The 22,739-nt window shown below is 31.9% G+C and overlaps 1 protein-coding gene across 1 annotated transcript; it reads left to right on the top strand.

Moving 5' to 3' along the window:
- Positions 1-13,619: 13,619 nt before the first annotated feature.
- LOC109339258 (nudix hydrolase 25-like) lies at positions 13,620-18,577 on the top strand. The gene is made up of 6 exons (XM_019576672.1): positions 13,620-13,945; positions 15,675-15,725; positions 16,023-16,115; positions 16,419-16,513; positions 18,103-18,214; positions 18,293-18,577. Exons 1-6 carry the CDS (start codon positions 13,880-13,882, stop codon positions 18,395-18,397), a joined length of 522 nt encoding a protein of 173 aa, XP_019432217.1. The 5' UTR covers positions 13,620-13,879; the 3' UTR covers positions 18,398-18,577.
- Positions 18,578-22,739: the final 4,162 nt, after the last annotated feature.

Raw genomic sequence — 22,739 nt, 5'->3', positions numbered from 1 at the left:
TGTATCCTCAAGCTTTACAATGGATACCTCCTCCAACAGGTTCGATAAAACTTAATGCTGATGGAGGATTTTGTGCAAGATCTTCTATAATGACAAGTGGTGGGGTCTTAAGAGATGAACATGGTGTCTAAATTGCAGGATTTTCTTGTAGGGAAGGCAATGGTGATATGATTCTTGCGGAGTTGATAGCCACTAAAAGAGGATTGGATCTTGTCTGGTCGAAAGGAGTCTCTAAACTCTTGTGTGAATTACATTACTTAGAAGTGGTGCAAATTCTAAAAATAGGAGCAATATTCATCTCTACCAATATGTGATAATGGTGGTAGACATCCTGGAAATTACGCATCAAAGTTGGAAGGTTTCAGTAGTTCATGTGCAAAGAGAACAAAACATGGCAATTGATAGCAGGGGTGGCTTTGGCAGTGCATAGTCCCACTACTAATCGTATTCACTATGATTCACATCCTATCCAGGTCTTAGGCATTCTACAACTTGATTGTAGTAGGCTGGGATAAATTCTCTTTTTCTTGGTTTTTTCTTTATAACTTTTGTTATGAACAAAAAAAATGATTATTGGTATTATCATGATTAATAATATTACAATTGTGTATGTTAAATGAAAATAAAAATGTGATAATGAATAGAAAAGGTCTCTCATACCTCAACCACATGGAAATTGGAGTGCATAATGCCAGAGGATAGTTCCAGACTTCCTGGACAGTGATGCAACAAAGCAAGAATGCACAAGATTTTGAGAGAGTTTTTCTATTCTTGGTTTTGTATTAAGTGTTGATATCATTTCCATTTATAGAGGGATTTCCATACACGCCAAAATATAAATGATGACACCATATTAACAACAAATTTAAACAGTTTTTATTTCTTTTAAAATTGAAAACTTGAAATTAAATTTGACAATTTATTGCCCCTTTTAAAAATTCGACTTGCCAATTTTTTGGTTCGAGAACACCTAAAAACACAATTATCAAATTATCCACAAATAGGTGAGAGTAATTATTTGAATTTCGTAAAATATGTCGTAATTGCATTTGTTTTATTTTTACTTAATTAATAAAAAAAATTAAAAGAAGGATTTTCTCTATTATTAGGCTAATAAGTGATTATTAAGCCTTTTGAAACAATTTTAAAATTTTTGAAACCATCCATCTCTCACAAAAACATCTTTCAACAGGACCTCAATTGTATGTACAAGGAGAATTGACCAAGGTTGGGTCATTATCCGTTGAAAACCGACTCTTGCATTATTTGATTGCGTATATTTTAGTTCAAAGAAACACCAACCATACTCAATCGACAATCAACAGTCTTAAGCTAATGTTTGCTAGAAGGCATTGCAGTGAATTGGCCTTTTGAAATCTTAAAGGTCGTGAATGGAATAGCTTCTTCTTCATCAAGGTTGCTAGCCTTTGGGATTTTCCTCTCCCGTGTCATTGATTACTAGGAAATCGACACGTTAGATGTGGATACAATGACTACAAATTCTCGAGAGCACCTTGTCGGTAACAATCTTATTCACAAGATGGAATATACAAGTTTGGAAATGAATGGAAATATCAAGAGGATCATAATGCCAATATGAATGAAGACTTACCTTATGAAGACTTTGCTGCAAATCCCAGTGAGCCAAACCTCAAGCAACCACAAAATGACGCAAATATTGTGCCTCAAGAACCATCTTTTGGGCTTGCACACTAGGATGCTATGGAACAACGCCCAAAATGCGCGAATTGATAACCATTTTCAGTCTTTCAGAGACTCTATGACAGTTGAGTTCCAGCAGCAGCAAAAAAGTTTAGTCATGGACTTAGACTACAACATCTTCATTGTGTGCGCCACACATGGCTACTCATCACTACCACCACCACCTCAAGAATAGCCTAGATATGAGTTTCTAGAGTCTAGAGTGTGCGTATATGTTTTAAGATTGTATTTTGTTGTTAGTTGTAATATGTTTCGAACATCTTATGTACTTGATGTACTTGCTTTGTAATTTCTCGTACTTTTGTTGTTAAACTTTGGTTATATATGAATTATTGTGTGATATTTTGACTATATCGATCTTGTGTATTCATTATGTGCTATATTGCCTAATTGCATAAATGGATATATCTCGCAATTCATTTCTGTCATAATCTGATTTTTATTCTGAATAATTGATTAACTTCATGCAATAATCGATTAATGATATAAACTGTGAACATGTTTAATTCTTTTAGAAACTACTTAATTGATTATCATTGATTACTTAATCGGTTAAGACTAGTAAATTTTTGAAAATCTTTCTTTGCCTTTGGTTGTTATTATCAGAACTTTTTTATCATTCTAAAAGGGGGAGAAAGTGTTGTGTGAGCTGTTTCGTAGGTTGTATTGAGCTTTCACAAATAATCTTGAAGTGCTACCCTTGTATCACCTCTTACATGAATTGAGGGGGAGAACAAAGTAAGGGAGAGCAGCGCATTCTGATTCAACAATTGCAAACACATTCTGTCCAGCATCAAGCCAATCAAACAAGATTTGTTTTAGAGTTTGTCATCATCAAAAAAGGGGAGGTTGAAATGGAAAATAGTCAAAGGATATCATCATGATTGACCTACTTAGTTTTGATGAAGACAAAGACTTAAATGTAAGCTTGAAGATATGGACATCAAACAAATAACATGCCAATGACTCAAAGGTCAATGTCATAGACTTAGGATTATTTTATTATTCTATAAGTTCTAAGATGTTTGCCTAGTGCTGAGTCTAAGTTAGATAAACCCTAGATGGAAGTCTCAAAAAAGTCTAAAATGAAATACATATTGGTTGAGGCATTACATTTAAGTATAAATATATCATAAGTAAGATTCATGCATTTGCATTAGGCATACATGATTTTTGTGCATAAAAGAAACATCCATTTCAAAATCATGTGTTGCATGTTCTTTCATCATATAGAATTTTTACAATGCATTAAGGAAAACCATTTTCACATATATTAATCGATTAACATAATTGATAATCGATTATATCTTGTTGAAATCTGTTAATCGATTAAGGATGGGTATATTCGATAAAAAGGAGTTATAGTAGTTAACCTCCCAGAATTTATGGCTTATTAATCGATTAAAGAGATTGATAATCGATTAAGCCTTAACTGAAAAACTATTTTCCATTAGCACGTTAATCGATTAAGTATGTTTATAATCGATTAACATCAGTTAAAATTAGTTTGATATAAAAGTTGTTATTTTAACTCATGTGCATAATACACAAACTTTCAATTTTACATTGAGAGAATAAGAAAACTCAAGATTCTCATAGCTGAATTTTCAAAGCATCTTGCTTATCTTTGAAACATTTCTTGCATAGTTTTCTAAGAGAGAAAAGAGAGAAATTATTTTCATAGTGCCACCATTTTTTCATTCATTTTAAAAACCCTGCATAAACTTCACATTTAGTTTAAGATTGTTGTGAGATTTATGTTAGAGGGTTGTACAGCATAATTCAAAGTTTTATCCGTGCATTAAGTGTGCAAATAACTCGGCTTATATTGTGAATCACAAGGATTGTTCTCGTGGTGTGTTAGAATCATCAAATTAGAGAATTGGTTGTCTTCACGGAGTAGGAAGTCTTGGATCGAGCGATACTTCGGCTCGGGTCAAATTTGCGAACAATGTTTTCCTAGCAGGCGTTTAGATTGGTCAAACCGAGCGTATAGGCTCAATGGTTTCAAGAAGGGAGTATCTTGCTAGGTGTATTGGAAGAATGCTTGTAATCAAACATCTATTTCCAATAGTGAAGAAAAATCTCTCAAGATCATAAGGGGAGGCCTGGATGTAGTTTGCAAGTGGACCCACAAACGAACTAGGATAAAAATCTTTGAGCACTTTCTATTTCCCTATCTCTTTTATGATTATGTATTTATTGATTTCTGTTTTAATTGTATTCTGTTATTTGAGTTGTGTTAATAATCATAGTATAATCAAGAATCAATTTAGGGCAGTAAAGACTAGTAATCATCATTGTTTTCATTGCGAGAAAATCTGTTTTCCAAAGATTTCAAGATTCGGCATAATCGATTAAAGCTGAACATAATCGATTAATACAATTGTGCTAAAACTATTAACGGTGACAATAATCGATTAACTGCAGCAACTATCTGTTCTACGCATAAATCAGAAAAACGAGATTAGTGATATGCTACACCTATTCACCCCTCTCTAGGTATGTTTTACCTTGCTGGTACCCAACAAGACTATCTCATTTCCCTTCCTTATGGTCGAGTGGATTCAATCTTCTTCCTAAAGTAGCACATATGAAAGCCTTGTATCTACAGGTTGCGGGAGCTAGGCATGAGGGTAGGGACCTCTTTCATTCGTAGTACGACATAACATAAGCTACTTCTGGACAAGCACTAGATTCTCTCTTTCCAATGGTCATAGTACAGTTAGCCATAGCATAGTGAATTCAGACATAGAGGAATGCAATTGTGGTTCAAAGACACATGGTATGAGCTAGCGACGATACATAATAGAATAGAGGATGGCAATTGAGTCGTGAAGGTAGGGTAGGTAAAGGTTTCGCAACTTGATATTCCCATATTCGTATGATTCAATGTCGAGAGACTCACCCACCAAGCGGGAGTAGGACTAGGATAGAAGCCTATACTTTCTGCTCTTCCAACCAAGTTGGACATTTGAGCAGCCTTTTCATTTGGCGGGGATCTTACTCAGTCTCATATGATTCTTTGGATGTGACAGAAAGAAATAGGTGGCTATGCAAGGGCCTAATAAGCCATTGAAGACTAACTAAGTTGAATCCATTGTAGCCTCCATAATGTCTCCTATTCAAGAGGAATAGATGAGCTATGACATCAAACTGACTAGCTGACCTACCCGTGTTGACCTAGTCGCTGACAGACTTTTTAGATATACTTGTTTGCCCGATAAAGCTCATTTTCCTTCCAACTCTTTAAATCCTTAACTAAAACGTTTTTTGCTCAGCTAGTTGTGCCTTCCCATTGCAAACTAGACATCTTGCCTTTACCCTTAACAACTCGATTTGGTTCTTCGATACTCCTTCCCTTCTTCAAGTGCCTTCCTTAATCAACCTTCCTATAGACACAAGAAGCACATCGCCCTTATTTCTGACATCACTACTCCTATAAGCATAACATCATACTGGTCCTTGACTTCCCCCATAGAAGATAAAAAAAGAAGTAAAATTTCCAGCTTGTCCAATCACAATCATATGAAACTCCTTTGTGAGCGAAGAACGAAGTTGACTAGTCGATTAGTGCCCTTTTCCTTATTCTAGGTCGTCCTGATCTATATGCCACCATAAGACTTCAAATACGAATAAAAGTGAGAAAGAGAATGTCGCCCCCATTTAAACCAAACAAAAGAAAAGGGCTCATTGCCAAAATAGAGCTTGCTTGACTGGAGAGTACTTGAAGATAGAAGTAGAAAGGGTTGGACTGATCATTTCGAGATTTTGATTTGAAATTGCTTTTTCTTGGTTGGTCCTCATACTATATGGCCCCTTAAACATCCCTGATTCACCATAGATAGACTTATCTATGGATTTTTTGGTTGATTTACCACAAACTCAAAGTGGCAAGCCCTCAATATTTGTTGTAGTGGATCGATTTTCAAAAATGGCTCACTTAATACCCTGCAAAAAAATTAATAATGCTTGCCACATTGTTGACATCTTCTTCAAAGAGATGGTATGACTACATGGCCTATCTAGGAGCATAGTAAGTGATAGGGACACCAAGCTCCTAAGTCACTTTTGGAAAACTCTTTGGGGGAAGCTTGGGACAAAGCTCCTCTTTTCCACCACATGTCATCCTCAAACAGATGGGCAAACTGAAGTGGTGAATATGACCCTCTTAACCTTATTGAAGGTCATGCTTGAAAGTGCAAGGTGTCAAGGATAGCACTAGCACGTCTTTGCCTATGTTTTGATGAAGACAAGGTTCTAACAAAGCTTGAAGATGGCTCAGCAATCAACATGTCTTATGCTCATTTGGTCATATCTAGACTAGGGTGTAAATTGAGTCTATAATCTAAATAGTCTGGGATGTATGCAATAGTAAGTGAGTATAGGTTAGGTAAACCTAGATGCTACTCTCTTAAACCATCTTAATTGTCATATGATATTCATGAGACATATCATCCAGTTAATTGTATGTTCATGCATCTATCATACATGTTATATGTGCATATTAGGCATAATATAATTGGTAAAACATGTATATATATTGTGCATAACATATGAGAAGTTTACCATTTGAAACATATGCATAACTGTTCCAGTTAATCGACTAACGTGGTAACTTAATCAATTAATGTAACTGCTTTTCTTTTAAATATGAGTTTTCTGTTTGAACTAAATTATGTATCATTTTGTTGCCCCGTTAATCGATTAAAGAGAAGCCTTAATCGATTAACTAGTCTGTTATTTGTTATAACTGAAATATGTTTTAACTGTTTAACTGTTTTGCAATGAATGTAACTGCCTATTCTCTATGCTATAAATACAAGGCATTGTTTAGAAAACCATAGCATTGCATTCTATTATATAGGGTTGTTTAAAGTTGCATGCGTGAGAAGAGAGATTATGGTGGTTTAATTGCCGATTGCATGCGTGAGAAGAGAGATTATGTTGTTTTAATTGCTATTATATGCTTAATGTTTTTGCATAATTATGTATCCATTCTTATCTTGTTGACATGCTCATACATTAGATATTGTTAGAGAGAAATTATGTGTATACTAATATTGATTAACTCATTTGAATCTTGATAGCTCAAGTGGTTAGTAAAAGAGTTAATCTTTGAGTCTTTATCTTGTCATATTTTAAGCATTATTGTGCTTAGTATACCTTGTTGTTTAACGTGTTTTTCTGGATTTGTCTCTTGGTGTGAGATCACCATAGAGATTGAGGTTCTTCACCAAAGCTAGGAAGTCTTGATTTGAGGATAAGAATCTTGGCTGGGGCTAGTTCGCGAGAAAGGTTTTCTCATAGGCGAATGGTAGAGTCAAATCAAGGATTTAGAGGTCCTAGATTTCAAGAAGGGAGGGTCCTATGTGCTTGTAATTGAATTGGTATGTGTGTCCATATTTCAATATTGTGAAGAAAGAAAATATCCCTGATCCAGAAGGGGAGGTCTGGATGTAGTTTGCAGTGGACCGCAAACGAACCAGGATAAAAATCCTTTTTGCACTGTTCTTTCTCTCTTTATCTTCTTTATGTTTCTTGCCATTATAAATTGAACCTATAATTGAATAGTTGGATATTTGTTTACTTTCATATACTTAATAATTGTGCATAAAAATATATGTATTATATATGTTTAATTTTGTTTTAATTACTGTGCAAATTGCCTGTCTGATCATTCTGTTCTATGCAATAGTTAATCGCATCCTTATTTTAGGTCGTCCTGATCTATATGCCACTGATACCTAACAAGTGGTATAAGAGCTAGTACGACGTGCTAGCTCAACCGCATCCTCGTGATCCGAAGGGAATTAAAATGGGTTTCACTAACCCTTTTGGCGGTGCTGGTGCATCCATTAATCGCCCTCCCGTATTCAATGGCGAGGATTACTGCTATATAGTTAATAATTGTGTGTAAAATATATGTATTATATATGTTCAATTTTGTTTTAATTACTATGCAAATTTATTGTCTGATCATTTTGTTCTGTGCAATAGTTAATCGATTAAACCTTGTGGTGATCGATAACCGCTACACCTATTCAACCCCCCCCCCCCTCTAGGTGTTCCTAAGCCAATGATACCTAACAGTGCTTATAAATAACTTAAAGGCCTGGGAAGAGTGTTTCCCACACGTGCAGTTTTCCTACAACAGGGCCACTCACAACGCCACAAAGTTTTCCCCTTTTGAAATTGTTTATGGCTTATACCTACTAACACCCCTTGATTTATTGCATTTCCCCAGTTCATCACTTTTGAAGCAAAAGGATGAGAAGTCCAAGGCGGAGTATGTGAATAAACTCCATGAAAGGGTGAAGGAGAAAATTGAGAAGATGACGCAAAACTATGCTAGGTCAACCAACAAGGGCAGGAAAGAGGTGAACTTTGAATCGGGTGACTGAGTCTAGGTTCATATGAGAAAGGAGAAGTTTCCCTCTCATAGGAAATCAAAGCTCCACCTAGAGGAGACAACTCATTTCAAGTATTGAAAATGATAAATTACAATGCCTACAAGTTGGACCTGTCAGATGAGTATTGCAATATAAGTGCTACTTTCAATGTAGTTGACTTAACCTTTTTCAGGTGATGAAAATTCTCATTTGAGATCAAATTCTTTCGAAGAAGAAGGGGATGATGTAAACCCAATTGCTCCTAACATCAATGAAGAGACCTTACGTGGCCTAGGAGGACCCATGACTGGGACCAAAGCTAAGAAGGCAAAAGAGGTGCTTAGGCAACTCGTATATGCCATCATGGAATCAAGTCCTAATTAGGCCAATGAGGAATGCAAGCTCATTCATTTCATCACCCAAGATGGGGAGCTAAGGAAGGGCCACATCATGGTGGAAGATTCACCATGATAAGTTTTCTTAGGACAACCAAATAAGTGGGAAATGTCTTAACCCATAAGTAGTTAGGAATTTAATTATTATTTGTGTTATTTCTTTTTAATGGCTTAATTTAGTAATGAACAATTAATTGTGTTTCTTTTGGTTTATTATAGGTGGCACATGAACAAGGCCAAGAGTGACAAGGCTAAGGAACATTCAAACATGGAGAAGATAAGACTTATATATATGGCGTCAAACGTGAAGCATTGGGTGCTAGGCGCCTTATCTATGGTGCCAAGCGTGGAGCATGGTATGTTAGGTGCCTAATCATTTTTCAAATGTCATGGCTTGATTTCAAATTCAAAGCATGAGCAAATCTTAGAAGATAAAGCACGACAAGCAACTAGCATGATTCAATAGATTGACTTCCTAAATTTGGCTTGAAGATAATAAGAAGATTAAGTGATGATTTAAATCCACACTACCTCAAATTCGGCCCCCCTAATCAAATGACTTGAGGATAAAACAAATAAAGTTGGTTCCTCAAATCTGACCAAAGGATAGAGTGGGAGGTTCACTTTCAAAATTCGGCCAAGACCTCAAACTCAAGGTTGGAACGTGAAAGCTCACAAGTTGACAAGGTCAAAAACCATAAAGGACATTGGACAAGTCTATGGCATTTTAAATTCAAATGTGGTGTGTGAATTGATCAAAACTTATTCAAATTGATTCATGCTCAAAACATTCGGTCAAACTCAACTTGCCTTGGTCAAATCTCTAAGGATCAATTCGGTTCAACCATGAGATTTAGCCATGTTTTAGATAGGATTTTAAATTTCAAATTTGAATGCATTTGTTACTCATCTTTTTCATGGGAGCCTAAGAGCTTGCCCTATATGTAACCGTGAACGCTTATGGAATAAAACAGGTTGAATTTATTTGGATTACTTCCATTGTTAGTGAGTGTTTTATTCTAGCTTCTTGGTTTAGCCAAAACTTGTTATTATCAAGAGAGTCAATCTCTTGTGGTGAACTTTACCAACTTATCAAACACCTAATGTTTGTGGCCAGTGGCGGATCTTGACCATAATTTTAGAGGGGGCAGCATTATGATTTATACATAAATAACATATGAAATCATTAGAATATACATAAATTTCTAATGTAAAAATGAGTTATTCTTTCATGTTTAAATTCCCAAGAAACATGATAAAAATATAACATAACAAATCTATGACGAAATTCCAAATATTCCTAAGCACAAATAAGTTCATTATCTCTTATAAACATTATATGTATTTTAAACTCAGAAGAATATAGCATAAAGTTAATTTTTCAATCCTTTCAAATAGAGAATCAAAATAATATATGCTTGAGATTGATACAAATATTTTTTTTAAGAGAAAAATATATAAAGATAGAAATAACGAAATTAAGAATATCATACATAGCAATGGAATAACCCAACTAAAATTAATTAATAAAAAAATAGTTCACTAACAAAGAATAACAACGTCCATGAATAAAATTTGATGCAAGAAACAAAGAAATCATAAGTAATCATGTCATGACTTCATAGACATATGATAATATGTCATGAAAAAAACAATTGAAGAAAACTGATTTATAAAGAGCAAATATGACATTTTTAAGGTGAAAAAATAAATGTGTTTGAGTTGGAGAGTTATCTAAAGAGATATTAAGGGAGGAGAATATGTCATGTGATACAAAAGAGAGTGAAACTTCATAAAGGGTGAGAGTTTTGAAGAGAATATTGAATTTTTTCTTGTCCAATAAGTCATGTAGAAGTATTATTCTTTGAGATAAGAATATATGCATTAACGATGTATGAATTTTATACATTTTCACTTCATCACATACCATTCATATTCAATCTTTATTAACTCTTTAAAAAAAATTAATCTAAATGAATGATGAATGATGTAATGAATGTGTATATATTTTTACATTAATAATACATAAATATTACACTCTTATCCTTAAGTTTTATTGTTAAATTTTAAAATATACCAAAAACAATATCTCTATAATATTTTTTTCAAATATTTGAGGGGCAACTGCCCCCACCTATCCTAGAGAAGATCCGCCCCTGTTTGTGGCGACATTCCCCCTCTTATCCCCCATATAAAAAGAATCATTTTCTCACCGACAAACTAACCCATCAAACAAGATATTCCATATTTATCAAAAATAACTCATAATATCAAACACTGCCAAAGATAGCAATGGTAAAAGTTTGGGTATGGTATGGTACTATAGTACTTGCCTCCATACCCACGTTTTAACAAAATAAAAATACCTACATTTACCATCTTACTTGCTTGGGTATCAAATTTAATGTTCGTCTTCTAACCTGTTGGGTACATACATACCCTTACCTGTACCAATTACCTACAAATTCAACTAGAGAAATCAAAAAAATTCCATCCTATTGCATCCAATGTAGAGATTTCTTATAATGGATTAGAACACCATTCATAATAATAACTTGTTTAGCTTAAAAATATAAGTAAATCCAACATAACAAAATCAACATAAACATATTAAATTTAACGATTGCAATGTCAAGTGATTTCACAATGTTGCAATGTCAAGTGATTTCACACTCTCTTATGTAAGTGAAAAGGAGATATCACAACCCGAATTTCAGTTGGAAGACTGACTCTGCAACTTAGGAAGAAGTAAATTCGATTTCAACCTCTCCCAAATGATTTGGAGTTGCCACTACATTTTTTGCGGTTAAAACGTAGAAAATCATATTTTATGTCTTATTTGGATAAAATGTTCTTTAAACAAATATTCTGAGTTCGATAGTGGATTACGGATCAGAGAATGTATTAGCATCATGTTTGTCTGTATTAAAACGATACCCAAACTAATAACATGCACTTTTATACATTAATTATTTATTAAAAGTTCAATTACTAAAACAAAATATTTTATTTTTTATAATTGTGCCTGATAAGAATTTATCTTTGCTTCTATGTACCCATAGTAGGAAAATCAAGACTACGTAATTTTGAGTATAAAATTGATTAGTGTTGATTTGTTTGATTTGATTTTTTATTGATTTGAAAATATTGATTTATTTGGTTGAATTTATTTTTATTGATTTGAAAATATTTATATTACATGATTGTTTCGATTTAATGGAATTAATAGCGAAGATATGTTATTGGTCATAAATTTTCTTTTCATTTTTCAAAGAAGTTAGAGAACATAAAAGTTCCATTAAATTGAATTAATAGGTTATTAATTTTAAATTGAATTAATAGGAAAGAGATGAGGTTGGTCATAGATCATGAACCACCCAGACTATAAAAATTTCGTTAAAATTATTTGATAAAAATATTTTATTATTGTATTTTTTATTACTTGAAATCAATATCAACGAGACGATATTGATCATAAACCAACTTCCCGTCCAAAATAGAAAAGAAGAGATGGCACGCGGCACGATCAAACTATTCAAATACATAAGTTAATTTTATAATAAAACATTTATAACTATTTTTATTTATTTATTTAATATGTCTTAAAAATACTGTATTATTAATTAAAACAGAAGAAAAATGATAATATCAAAAAATGATTATTTAATTATTATTTAAAAAATAAATAAATATAAAAAGGAAATTACCCAAGTGCACTATGTGTTAGTCTTTAATTGGCTGAAGATGGAGTTGACAAAGAGAAACATAGAGAGGGAGAAAGGATGTAATCTAATTATAGTTATTGACTTATGCATTTTTCTCTAAGATTAAATATCTTAGCATCTTTGCGGATGAGTTAATGATTTAATTGATAACAACATTTCAATTAATTAGCGTAAAGTATCTATAAAAAAATGTGAGCATCTTGTCTGATGAGATGTCTTCATGAGTTTATGATTTAATTCACATCAACCTATCAATTAATTAGCCTAAAGTAAAAATAAACAATTATATGTGGCTCGTGGAGTGGGTTGAGTATTATAATAATGTTGCCGATTGTCGAGATTTTTGTGATCGCTCATGATAAACACTATTGGTCTGGTCATTCTAGTGTAGTGTTCATCTCTTCATTTTCATATCAAGGTATAAGTTGTCTTTTCTCACCATTAAGATGTATTATAATTTATTCATTTTATAAAATTATTTTTAAAAATTAAAAATAAGATATATATCATAGTTAGAAGAGATAATTTATCTTTTAAATATGAAGATATATTTTATTCTCCAAATTTTTTTCTATAATAATCTGAGTAATACTGAAAGTCAACGCCTTATGTGGTGGTTCCCACTGCTTTTATTATTTCCTTATTTTGTTGCTGAGTGCTTTCCCTGCGTCTTCTTCTCATTGACTCTGTCCCCATCGGCGCCCATTTTGCTATTTTGCGCCCCAGTTTTTATTTCAGCTTTTTATACCATCTGCTATGCCTCACCTTATCCCCTGAATTATAATTCTCCTAATGATTAAATAATTCGTTTGTGGAATGTTTTCTTCTAGAAAATGTTTATAAAAATTGAATCTTTAACATTTTAATTAATATATTTATGAGAATTACTTGATATTTTTTAATTTGATAAAAAAATATAAATAAAACTCTAAGTTAATTAAGTTATATGAATTAAATTAATGCAAAATTTCTAAATTCACTTTTATGATTTTATATATATTTATTTTTTTTTTATCTTGCCACAATTATTTTTTAAAGTGAAAAACGTTATTTGAATTGACAAAACCAAAAATAATAAAGCTGTTTTTCACATTCAACTTTCTCCATACATAAATATGTGTATATTAAATTATGAAATATCTTCAATAACACTATTTTTAATTCAAGTTTAGTTTCCAATTAATTTTATACTCTTATTCTAAAAATGTAATCAATCAGACATTGATTTACTCGTCCAAAATCTATTTTATATATTGAAATAGGTCAAAAGTTGAATTGTTATATCACATATTTTAAAAAAGTTAGTTTCTGATAAAAAAATGTGATAAGAAAATCCAAATAAAAATGGGTTGGTAAAAGGTAGTGGGATGAGAGTGCGCACGTTAAGGAGTTGCAAACTCCATAGATCCACTCTCTCTTGTTTCTTACTCAACCTTTTGTTTTTGTCTTAGTCAGCCTGCGTCACTCACTCCCTCATTCACTCATGTTATTATAACACAACACTTCTACTACTACTTCTTCTTCTTCTTCTTCTTCCACTCTTTGTTTTTTCTTCCTTTCTCTTCTAAAATCAAAACTTTCACACCAATATACCCATCTCTAAGTTTAACAATAATAAAAGCTTTTCTTTTTACTACCATCAACTATGAAGGATCTTCCCCAAGGTTACCGTCCTAACGTAGGTGTTTGTCTCATCAACTCTGAAGATCAGGTTCTCTTTCTTTTACTTTTATTTTATGTCTACCTTAATTTGTAACACGAATATGATTTATTATGCATGTTATAAAGTGATAGCAGCTTGTGAAAAGTGGAACCATAAAAAGTGAATCTTATTTGTAATAGCAAGACTTAAATGTAAGAGAAAAAATGGGTAAAAGATATGAGATTTTCACATTGTCATTTTATTATTTATTTTTAATAATTATTTATTTTTAAATAAAAATAATATAAATAAATATTTTTAAATATAAGTAATACAAATAAATGAGAATGATGTAGGTATAATCTTTACCCTGACTATAGATAAATATCAGACTCTAAATATAATAGACTGTGTTATAACGCTGAATATTCATGTTTACCTAAAAAAGGTTGAACATTCATGGTCTAATGTGTACTTATGAGAATTGATAAAAATAAAATATTTATCATTAGATCTTAGAGAAAAGGACTCATATATAGACTATGTAATTTTTTTTCTGCATCATTTATATTTGATAACTCAATGATAACGTAAAAAATCATCATCCGTTAAACTCTAGATCTTAATTCAAAGATAAGATTAATTTTAGTGGTCACGTAATGTTTAAATAACTTCAACTCTTACTATAATGGAAGGGTTATACCCTTTTACTTTTCACACCACAAGAAACTCCTCTCTCTCTCTCTATATATATATATAATTTTATGTTTTTTTAATCTTCTTCACGTATATTCAGGAGCGGAGTTATTTTATTTCTGTGGATTTTGGCTTATAGTAAAAAACTAGTTATTTTTTCTTTTATAAGTTTTTATGCTGCCTTACCATTTTTTGATGTTGTAATTAGAAAGTAGGACTCGGTTTGAATGAATACAATGGCAAAAAGAAATAAATAAGTCAACAATTAAGTAAACTTTCTATTTGATTTTATATATATTTTTTAGCCAACTTTGTATTAATTTTGACTTTTGCATGTAAAAATGTTGTAAAACTGTCACATCATATAAAAATTTCCCTATGTTGTTTTGTGCACTTCCCTCTCCGTGAACGGGGATTCTTATCACCTGGAAAAAAAAAATGTATGCACCACTGATAATGTAAGAATTTTTTACACTATCGTTGCATTGTCCATCATTTATATTTATTTAATTTGGACGCTCTTAGAAGTAAAATAGATAAATAATATATTGATAAAGTATAGATTTTTACATTGATAATGTATAGATATTAACTATTTTTTAACTTGATTTCTGAAAGAAAAATGATTTTCTTACACCCCTCTCACTTTATAGTGGTAGAGAGGAGGGGACATATAGAGTAGAGATTGATTTGATTGTTATGATAAAGAGATAGAAATATAAGGTTAGAATTTTAAATTGCGGTTGCAGTTAATTGTTTTTACCGCTAAAGAATACTGCCGATAAAATCGTAATTAATGTCACGATATGGTTGTGGAGACTTCATACAACATTGTAACAATAATGTTGCGACCACAATTGCATTCGGTAAGGTATAAAAGGAGAGTTGTATAGGAAAAAACAGTAAAAGGAGAGGTAGGGTAATCACAGTGAGATCCTATACTGTGTTATGATTTCTTTCAAATCTTTGCAGTGGTTGATGAGCATTGTGAAGTGAGCTTGAAATGTTTTCTTTGCCTTCAAGTTTCAACCACAGTGCAGTCTTTTTGTTACATGATTGCAAAGTGTATGTGAAAATGCATGACTTCAGTTTTGTTTTTCAGGTTTTTGTGGCTTCTAGATTGAATGTTCCAGGAGCATGGCAAATGCCTCAGGTGAGCTCACATTATGTACTACATACGTCATACGCTAACGTTTTTTCTTAACACGAGTTCGAGTAAAATTACTCTTAACAAAATTCAAGTAACTTATGTGACTTGAAGGAGAGCCCGAGGTTGTAAATCCCACACCAGAATCTCATACTTCCGCTGTGGGACTCAAGTCCCATAGCCATCTTAGAAAGAGACTTTATGCCGAATATTTCCTTTTCATTAGGAACTCATCTATAAAGGGTGCCATATGGCTCACTTAAAAAGAAAAATGTTGTATTTAATGTCCTTTTGCATTATTAGGGGGGAATTGAAGATGGTGAAGAGCCCAAATCTGCTGCTATTAGGGAACTTCGAGAAGAAACTGGAATTATATCTGCTGAAATAATTGCTGAGGTTTGTGCAAAATGTTTTCTCCTTTGGATATAGTTTACTTAGTATCTTCTGTAGGTGTGTGATATCACTTTACAGCATTCAATGATTTATTTGAATTTGAAGTAGTCTTATCATTGTCTAATAAAATGAACAAAACAATGTCAGTTAAGCAAGAAAATGGAATACTCTGAATCAGATTCAGGAGAAGCAATATTTATGCATCTTTATGATTTGGAACATTATATCAGAAATTCTTTTATCACTCTCTGTTAATTTGGCAGATGTTAATATTGTCATACATTTGATAGAGCTTGTGCGTTGCAGGTCGAGAATTGGTTGACATATGACTTCCCTCCTGCTGTGAAGGCTAAAGTCAGTCGTCTCTGGGGTGGTGAATGGCATGGACAGGCACAAAAGTGGTGCGTATTTTATTTTAGTTCATTTGCATAACATAGCATTAGTGCTGGTATGGTCGTACTATGTGGGAGCCTCGTGCACTGAATCGCCAATTTGCATAACATAGCAATATGCTTGACATCTTAGATAGAGCATGCTAACTTCTGAAAGATTTAATATTTGTAGCTAAAATTTGACCTATATATATGATGATGGATTGATGGTTATGCTGTGACTTTTTAAATAAGCATTTCGACTGGTTGAGGGGATAAATGAAATTAAATCAGTTTGGTCCATAATAAAGTGGATGTATTAAATTAGTTAATGATTTTTTTTATGCGTAGGTAGTCAATTTTCTATTTCTATACATTCCCAGTCTTCAATATCTGCTGTACCTTTTTTATGTCTAAATCTTATGATCATGTCCATTCTCTATCATTGCTTTATTTCTCTTTTAATTTGTTCAATTGGAGTACAGATCTAGGGAAGTCATGACAGTTACATCAGCTCATCAACATATATAACATAATATGTAAAAATAGGTAATCAATCTATTGATGGATGATATAAATTAGGTTTGTTGAGCTGTCTGACAAGAATGTTTATCGACATTCTTACTTCGCTTTTAAGTTAATGAACCAACTTGTGGTTAGGATGTATGAATGTTAGTGTTGCTTGGAAATTCAACGTCAATTCCATAACGTTGATTAAGACATTCTAAATAGAGTGTTGAAGAAGCCCTCACAACTTACATGGCTGCCAACTTAACATCTTAGCAGTATAGAAAGAAAGATGGATGGTAAGTCTACCTGACCTTGTAAAATGAAAATGGAACGAATGAGATAGATAATGCAAAATCTGAAATCGATATGGAAAGTTTCACTTGGCAGTTTTCTCCTTGGAAAAAGAAGATCCGAGCAGCCGTAGAAGGGAATGTTCTTCAATGATTGACATAAAAAGGCTGAGAAATGGCACAAATAAAAAGCCTCAGTGTGAGTGAAGAGAGATAATAAAACCCACAGCATATGGAGTTTTCCCTGTGATCTTTTATCTAGTAAATTTGGGTGTTTGTATTGTGGATATTTGCCCTTGTATGCATGATGATTGTTTCTATCTGGAGTTGCCAGGTCTGGTGCATGTTATTGTGAATTCTAATTTAGGTAGGATATATCATCCGCCTTTTGAGGGTGAGAATCTTGGTCCAACGGTAAGGTTATTGCCTTGTGGCCTCCTTGTGACCTAGAGGTCGCAAGTTCGAATTCTGCAAAATATTATCTTTGCTTGACTAAGTGAGAGCCTTGTACACCGGATGTCCAGGTCGTCCTTCATATTATGCACTTTTCCCAAGGTCTGTCACGACTCAGAATGATTACTCCTGTCCGCTTATGAAATGCCAAGTTAGTTAAAAATATTGCATAACTTGCAAGTGGGCGGAAAGTGTAAAAAACTTGCTACTTTCCAGTAGTAAGGATGGGAGTTTTCTTCAGTACCAAGTTCTATGATTGTACTGTTAACAAATCATGTATTTCTAATTGGTGCTTTGGGTGAGTACTTTTATGCAGATTTCTACCAAAACTGTTTCTGTTGATATTTGATTATGAACATTTGATAGGTTCCTCATGAGATTAACAAAGAATGACAGTGAAATCAATTTGGCTAATGGTGAAGTGGACCCAGAATTTGCAGAGTGGAAATGGGCGAACCCTGAAGAAGTTATTGAGCAGGTTAGTCGAAAAACACTTGTTCCGAAAAGAAGTACTTTTCTCTTTTCCAGAGACTAATTGTCGATAAATCGATTGCAGGCAGTGGACTACAAGAGGCCAACCTATGAAGAAGTTATAAGAACCTTCAAGCCTTACTTTCAAGGGAATGCTATATCTGCCAAATGTAAATCATCAAAGTGGTGAAATTTTATGAGTCTACATTGTAGTTCAATCCATTTTTCTTATGTAATTTCACTCAGACTTTGGATAACACTCAGCTATTTTTGTAAATGGATGATAGTTAGAACTCAGAACTTCCCATTAGGTACTATTTGCCTTCTAGTAATAATAAGATATATGTGAAAATGCATGATATCTTCTAAATCCTGATTGATTGTTCAAGGAAGATTGTGAATGTGTATAAACTGGTTAATAAAGTAGTATGTAGGAACCACTGTGTTGCAGAATAGTGGTCATGGTTTAGTGTTGAAGTAGCAAGAGCAATTTTTATGACAAAACTGATTGCTTCTATCAGCCTCCAACAGGTTCTTCAAAATGGTACATTTACAATCTGAGTTACAATCAAATTATTGTTTCATTGCTACTTTTTTCTTAATTTGTATGAGACTTTTGAAGTCAAACACAATATGTAATATGTGGTAGGATGAATATGATATATAGTAAGGACTAAGGAGGTAAATAAGAGAATTCGGTAATCTAAAGGATTAGATCTTGTACATGCTTTAAAATCTAGACTCATACATGTATGAAGAACAAGAATATCTTTGATAGAAATATATTATCTATATAACTATCATGTTATTAAATTAAGGCACAACATCATTCACAAGGTTTTTAAATTCTTCTTACAAGTACTTTTTAGAGGTCGTAGGCAACTTGTGGACATAATGTTTTAAAAAAGAATTAAAGTTCAAATAAATTAGAAAAAAATGTGATTTAATTACTCAAAAAATTATGTAATTTATTAACTTTATAACATATTAATTATTTTATTTTAATTTTTTACCTTAACTTATTTATTTTATTTTTTAAATTTAATTTATTTTATATATTTTTAAATTATTTATCAATACCACATACCCACAAACCCATTTTAAAATAGGCCGGGTACCTCTACATGTGTTTTTTATTTGCCGGAATGAACTAAACTTGTCAGAATGCCCTTTTGCCATCACTATCTACTAGTATTTTATTTTTTTAAAATGGTTGCAAAACATCGATTATGAACTGGGTAGATTCAGAACCACTAAGATGACTAAGACATGTTGGTATACTATATTTTTCTCATTATACTTTTACAATGTAATGATCATAACCAAAATACAACAAATAATATATATAACAAAAACCAAAGTTTATCCCATGGGGTATTATTGATGATGTAAATCGAATAACACCATAATATTTTATAATATATATATATATATTAGCAAGTCACCATATGGATGTATTTTTTGTTGCATAATTAAGAACACGTATATTATATGTGTATTCACTTGGTTAAAAACACATATGTTACTTGTGCATTCGCATAGTTAATAAATACGCATCTTACTCGTGCATTTATATCGTTAAGAACACGTATGTGATCTATGCATTCGCATGGTTAAAAGTACATATGTTTCTCGTACATTCATATTGCTATGAACACAAATGTTACTCGTGCATTTGCATAGTTAAAACACACATGTTATCCATACATTTGCATTGTTAAGAATACATATGTTAGTCGTGTATTTGTCTGTTCAAACAAATATGGAAAATAAATTACAATTTTGAATTTGAATTTTCTAACGAAAATAAGAAACCAAAACATATACTATGTGATTTTTTTTAGAGTAAATTACACCCCCTGAGTTGTAGTGAAATTATACAAATCATTCATGTTTTTTTTAAACCTACACAATTCAACCCCTAATTATATATATACATTACAATGACTACCTTGTAAGATAGACGTATAATTTCTTAAATAAAAAAGGTGTTGGTGTAATTAAGTCAAACAAAATATGGTATATTGTAAAGACAAATCCAAAAAGTATAAGAGTCATTATCTATTCATTATTTTGGTTAGTTACAATATAGTATGAAAATAATTAAACATCTCTTTAGACTTATTGATGCAATTTGTAACGAATAAAACATAATGAATATATATCCAAGTTTTATACTATTTGGATTTGTCTCTACAGTATACCATATTTTGTTTAAGAAATTACACTTATCTCTCACACAAGGATAGTCAGTATAATGTATATGTATAATTAGGGGGGTTTATGTAGGTTTTAAAAAGGTGTCGGTGATTTGTATAATTTCTCTAAAATTTAGGAGTGAGTATAATTCACTCTTTTTTTTAAAAAAATATTTTAAAAGTTGTAGAAAATGAAATGATTTTTTCAATTTTGAATTTGATTTTTTTATAATGAAAATAGGGAAATCAGATCTTGATCATATATGAGTCTCTTTTTTTTTTACTAACGGGCGTTAGTTCAAGTGGTACATGCTTGATTCCCCTTAAGCAAGAACTCAGGCTCGGACAGGATTGCCTCCGGTGCGAGGATACCTGTGGGAAACCAAAAAAAATATGAGTCTTTTTTATTAAAAATATATTTAAAAGTTACAAAACAACTTCAATTTCGAATTTGATTTTTTCAATTATAATAGAGAAAAATTAAAATCCAAAGAATTTTAATTGTGATATTAAAGTTCAGTGGGAAAAGTATCACAAATCTTTGATGATATAAAAAATATAGTAATTCTTAGAATAATAGTAAACGTTAAATATAATAAATAGATTATTGTAAATACTGAATGTAGTGAAAATATATAGTTTTTTCAATTTAAATTAAATAACTACATAAAGGAAGGTGAAGATATTATATTAAGGTTTTGTTACCAAAAGTGAAATCATAATATCTGATAATAAAAGTATTAATTGGTAGAATAGTTAGTTGGATGATGTTATATTATTGTCTATTTATCATTAATAAAAAGTTGAAATAATATTCATCACCCTCTTCCATAATTAAAAGTTTAAAACTTTAAAAGGAAAGTAATACACTATTAATACATGATATAATATTTCCTCTAAGTTTTAGCTATTTATCATTAATAAAAATATAGAATAGTATTCGTCATCTCTCCTATAATTATGTTAATTAAAACTTTAAAATGTTTGAGTGTTGCAGTAATTATCTTTCATCATTGTGAGTAATATAGCAAGTTACATACTCTATAGTACCATGAAACATTTTAGGAAAAAAAAAACAAATTAAGGAGGAAGTGACATATGTTAAGTGATGATGTAGAAAGAGTTCAAAACGAGATATTGTTTATTGAATTTGGACATATTTTTCTCTTATCATCCTAATGCAACATAGGGGTTACATTGTATATTTATGTGATAGCAACCGGTTCTAGACATCATTTCCATGGAAATAATTTTGTGAAAAATAATAAACTAATCTCAATGAGCAATGAGAGAATATGAATTATTTGAATGAGAGATTTGGAGAGTGTGGAGCTACAGCCTTTGTTTTTTTATCAATCGTGTGATTCATGAGCAACGAGAAACCTATAAAAATGTATCATAATTTTGATAATTAAATTGTGACGACTTTAAATTGTCCATAACTTTAGTAAGAGTGAGCAGAACTTAACCATACGCTTTTAATTGGCTTGACCTGATCATAATTGAATCCCTGATGACTACCACTTGAAGTGAAAAAAGTTCAATCCTTAGCCTAGGAGTAGCAATTTGTTCTCTCTCACTATCATATATATCTGCCTTCAGTGTCTTGTGCCTACAATTGCCTCGCTGTAGCATGGGTCGGGTGACCCAAAATAGGCCCAAACCTATACCACTCTGATGCTGTCTCATTTGAATTTTATGCAGGTTAGGGCCCTTTTGACACACTGAAATGGGTCTGACCCCACACCTTGAAAGTCAAATATCCAATATTCAGATGCCAAGTCTCACAGAGTATTGTAAAACTCGGCTTGGGCAAACCAATATAACTGTAGGAACTAAGAGCTTAATTAATTTGAGTGGTTCATGTGATTGACTATGTACCAAAACCGGTGCAAAAGGGTTCCACCCTGATCGATTTAATCATTTAAAAATGCTAAAACAATGTCATTTTGAAAGAGGAAAATATAATATTTTCAACTTATTTATAGTTATATTGTCAATATTAATATTATAATGTTGTTTGTTAGCTTATTTTATAGGAAAACCTTAGTTGTTTAATTTTTTAACTTATTTGTACGTTCCTCTTATAATTAAAGCATAAAATATTTTATCAATTTTTAACTTGTGACATTTTGTTATATTAAAATTCTTATTATTAATTATTTTAATTAGATGTTTATGTGATAATAATATCATTAAATTTATACAATAAAGTTTTTAAGTAAGTTAGTATTATAATTTTTGATAAGAAGTTTGTAAACATGAATGGCTTAGACTAATCCATTCACCGAGAGTAAAGGGTGACATGTAGAAGTATAAATAATAATACTAATA

This window comes from Lupinus angustifolius, unplaced genomic scaffold (genome assembly GCF_001865875.1).
Source record: "Lupinus angustifolius cultivar Tanjil unplaced genomic scaffold, LupAngTanjil_v1.0 Scaffold_65_27, whole genome shotgun sequence".
NCBI lineage: Eukaryota > Viridiplantae > Streptophyta > Magnoliopsida > Fabales > Fabaceae > Lupinus > Lupinus angustifolius.
This window is presented reverse-complemented; position numbering and strand designations above follow the sequence as displayed.

Excerpts from the sequence above, each read along its gene's own strand:
- LOC109339258 (XM_019576672.1), top strand. The coding sequence starts at position 13,880 with ATGAAGGATCTTCCCCAAGGTTACCGTCCTAACGTAGGTGTTTGTCTC. Across the intron at positions 16,116-16,418 it reads CTGCTGAAATAATTGCTGAG|GTCGAGAATTGGTTGACATA; the intron begins GTTTGTGCAAAA and ends TGTGCGTTGCAG. Across the intron at positions 16,514-18,102 it reads CATGGACAGGCACAAAAGTG|GTTCCTCATGAGATTAACAA; the intron begins GTGCGTATTTTA and ends AACATTTGATAG.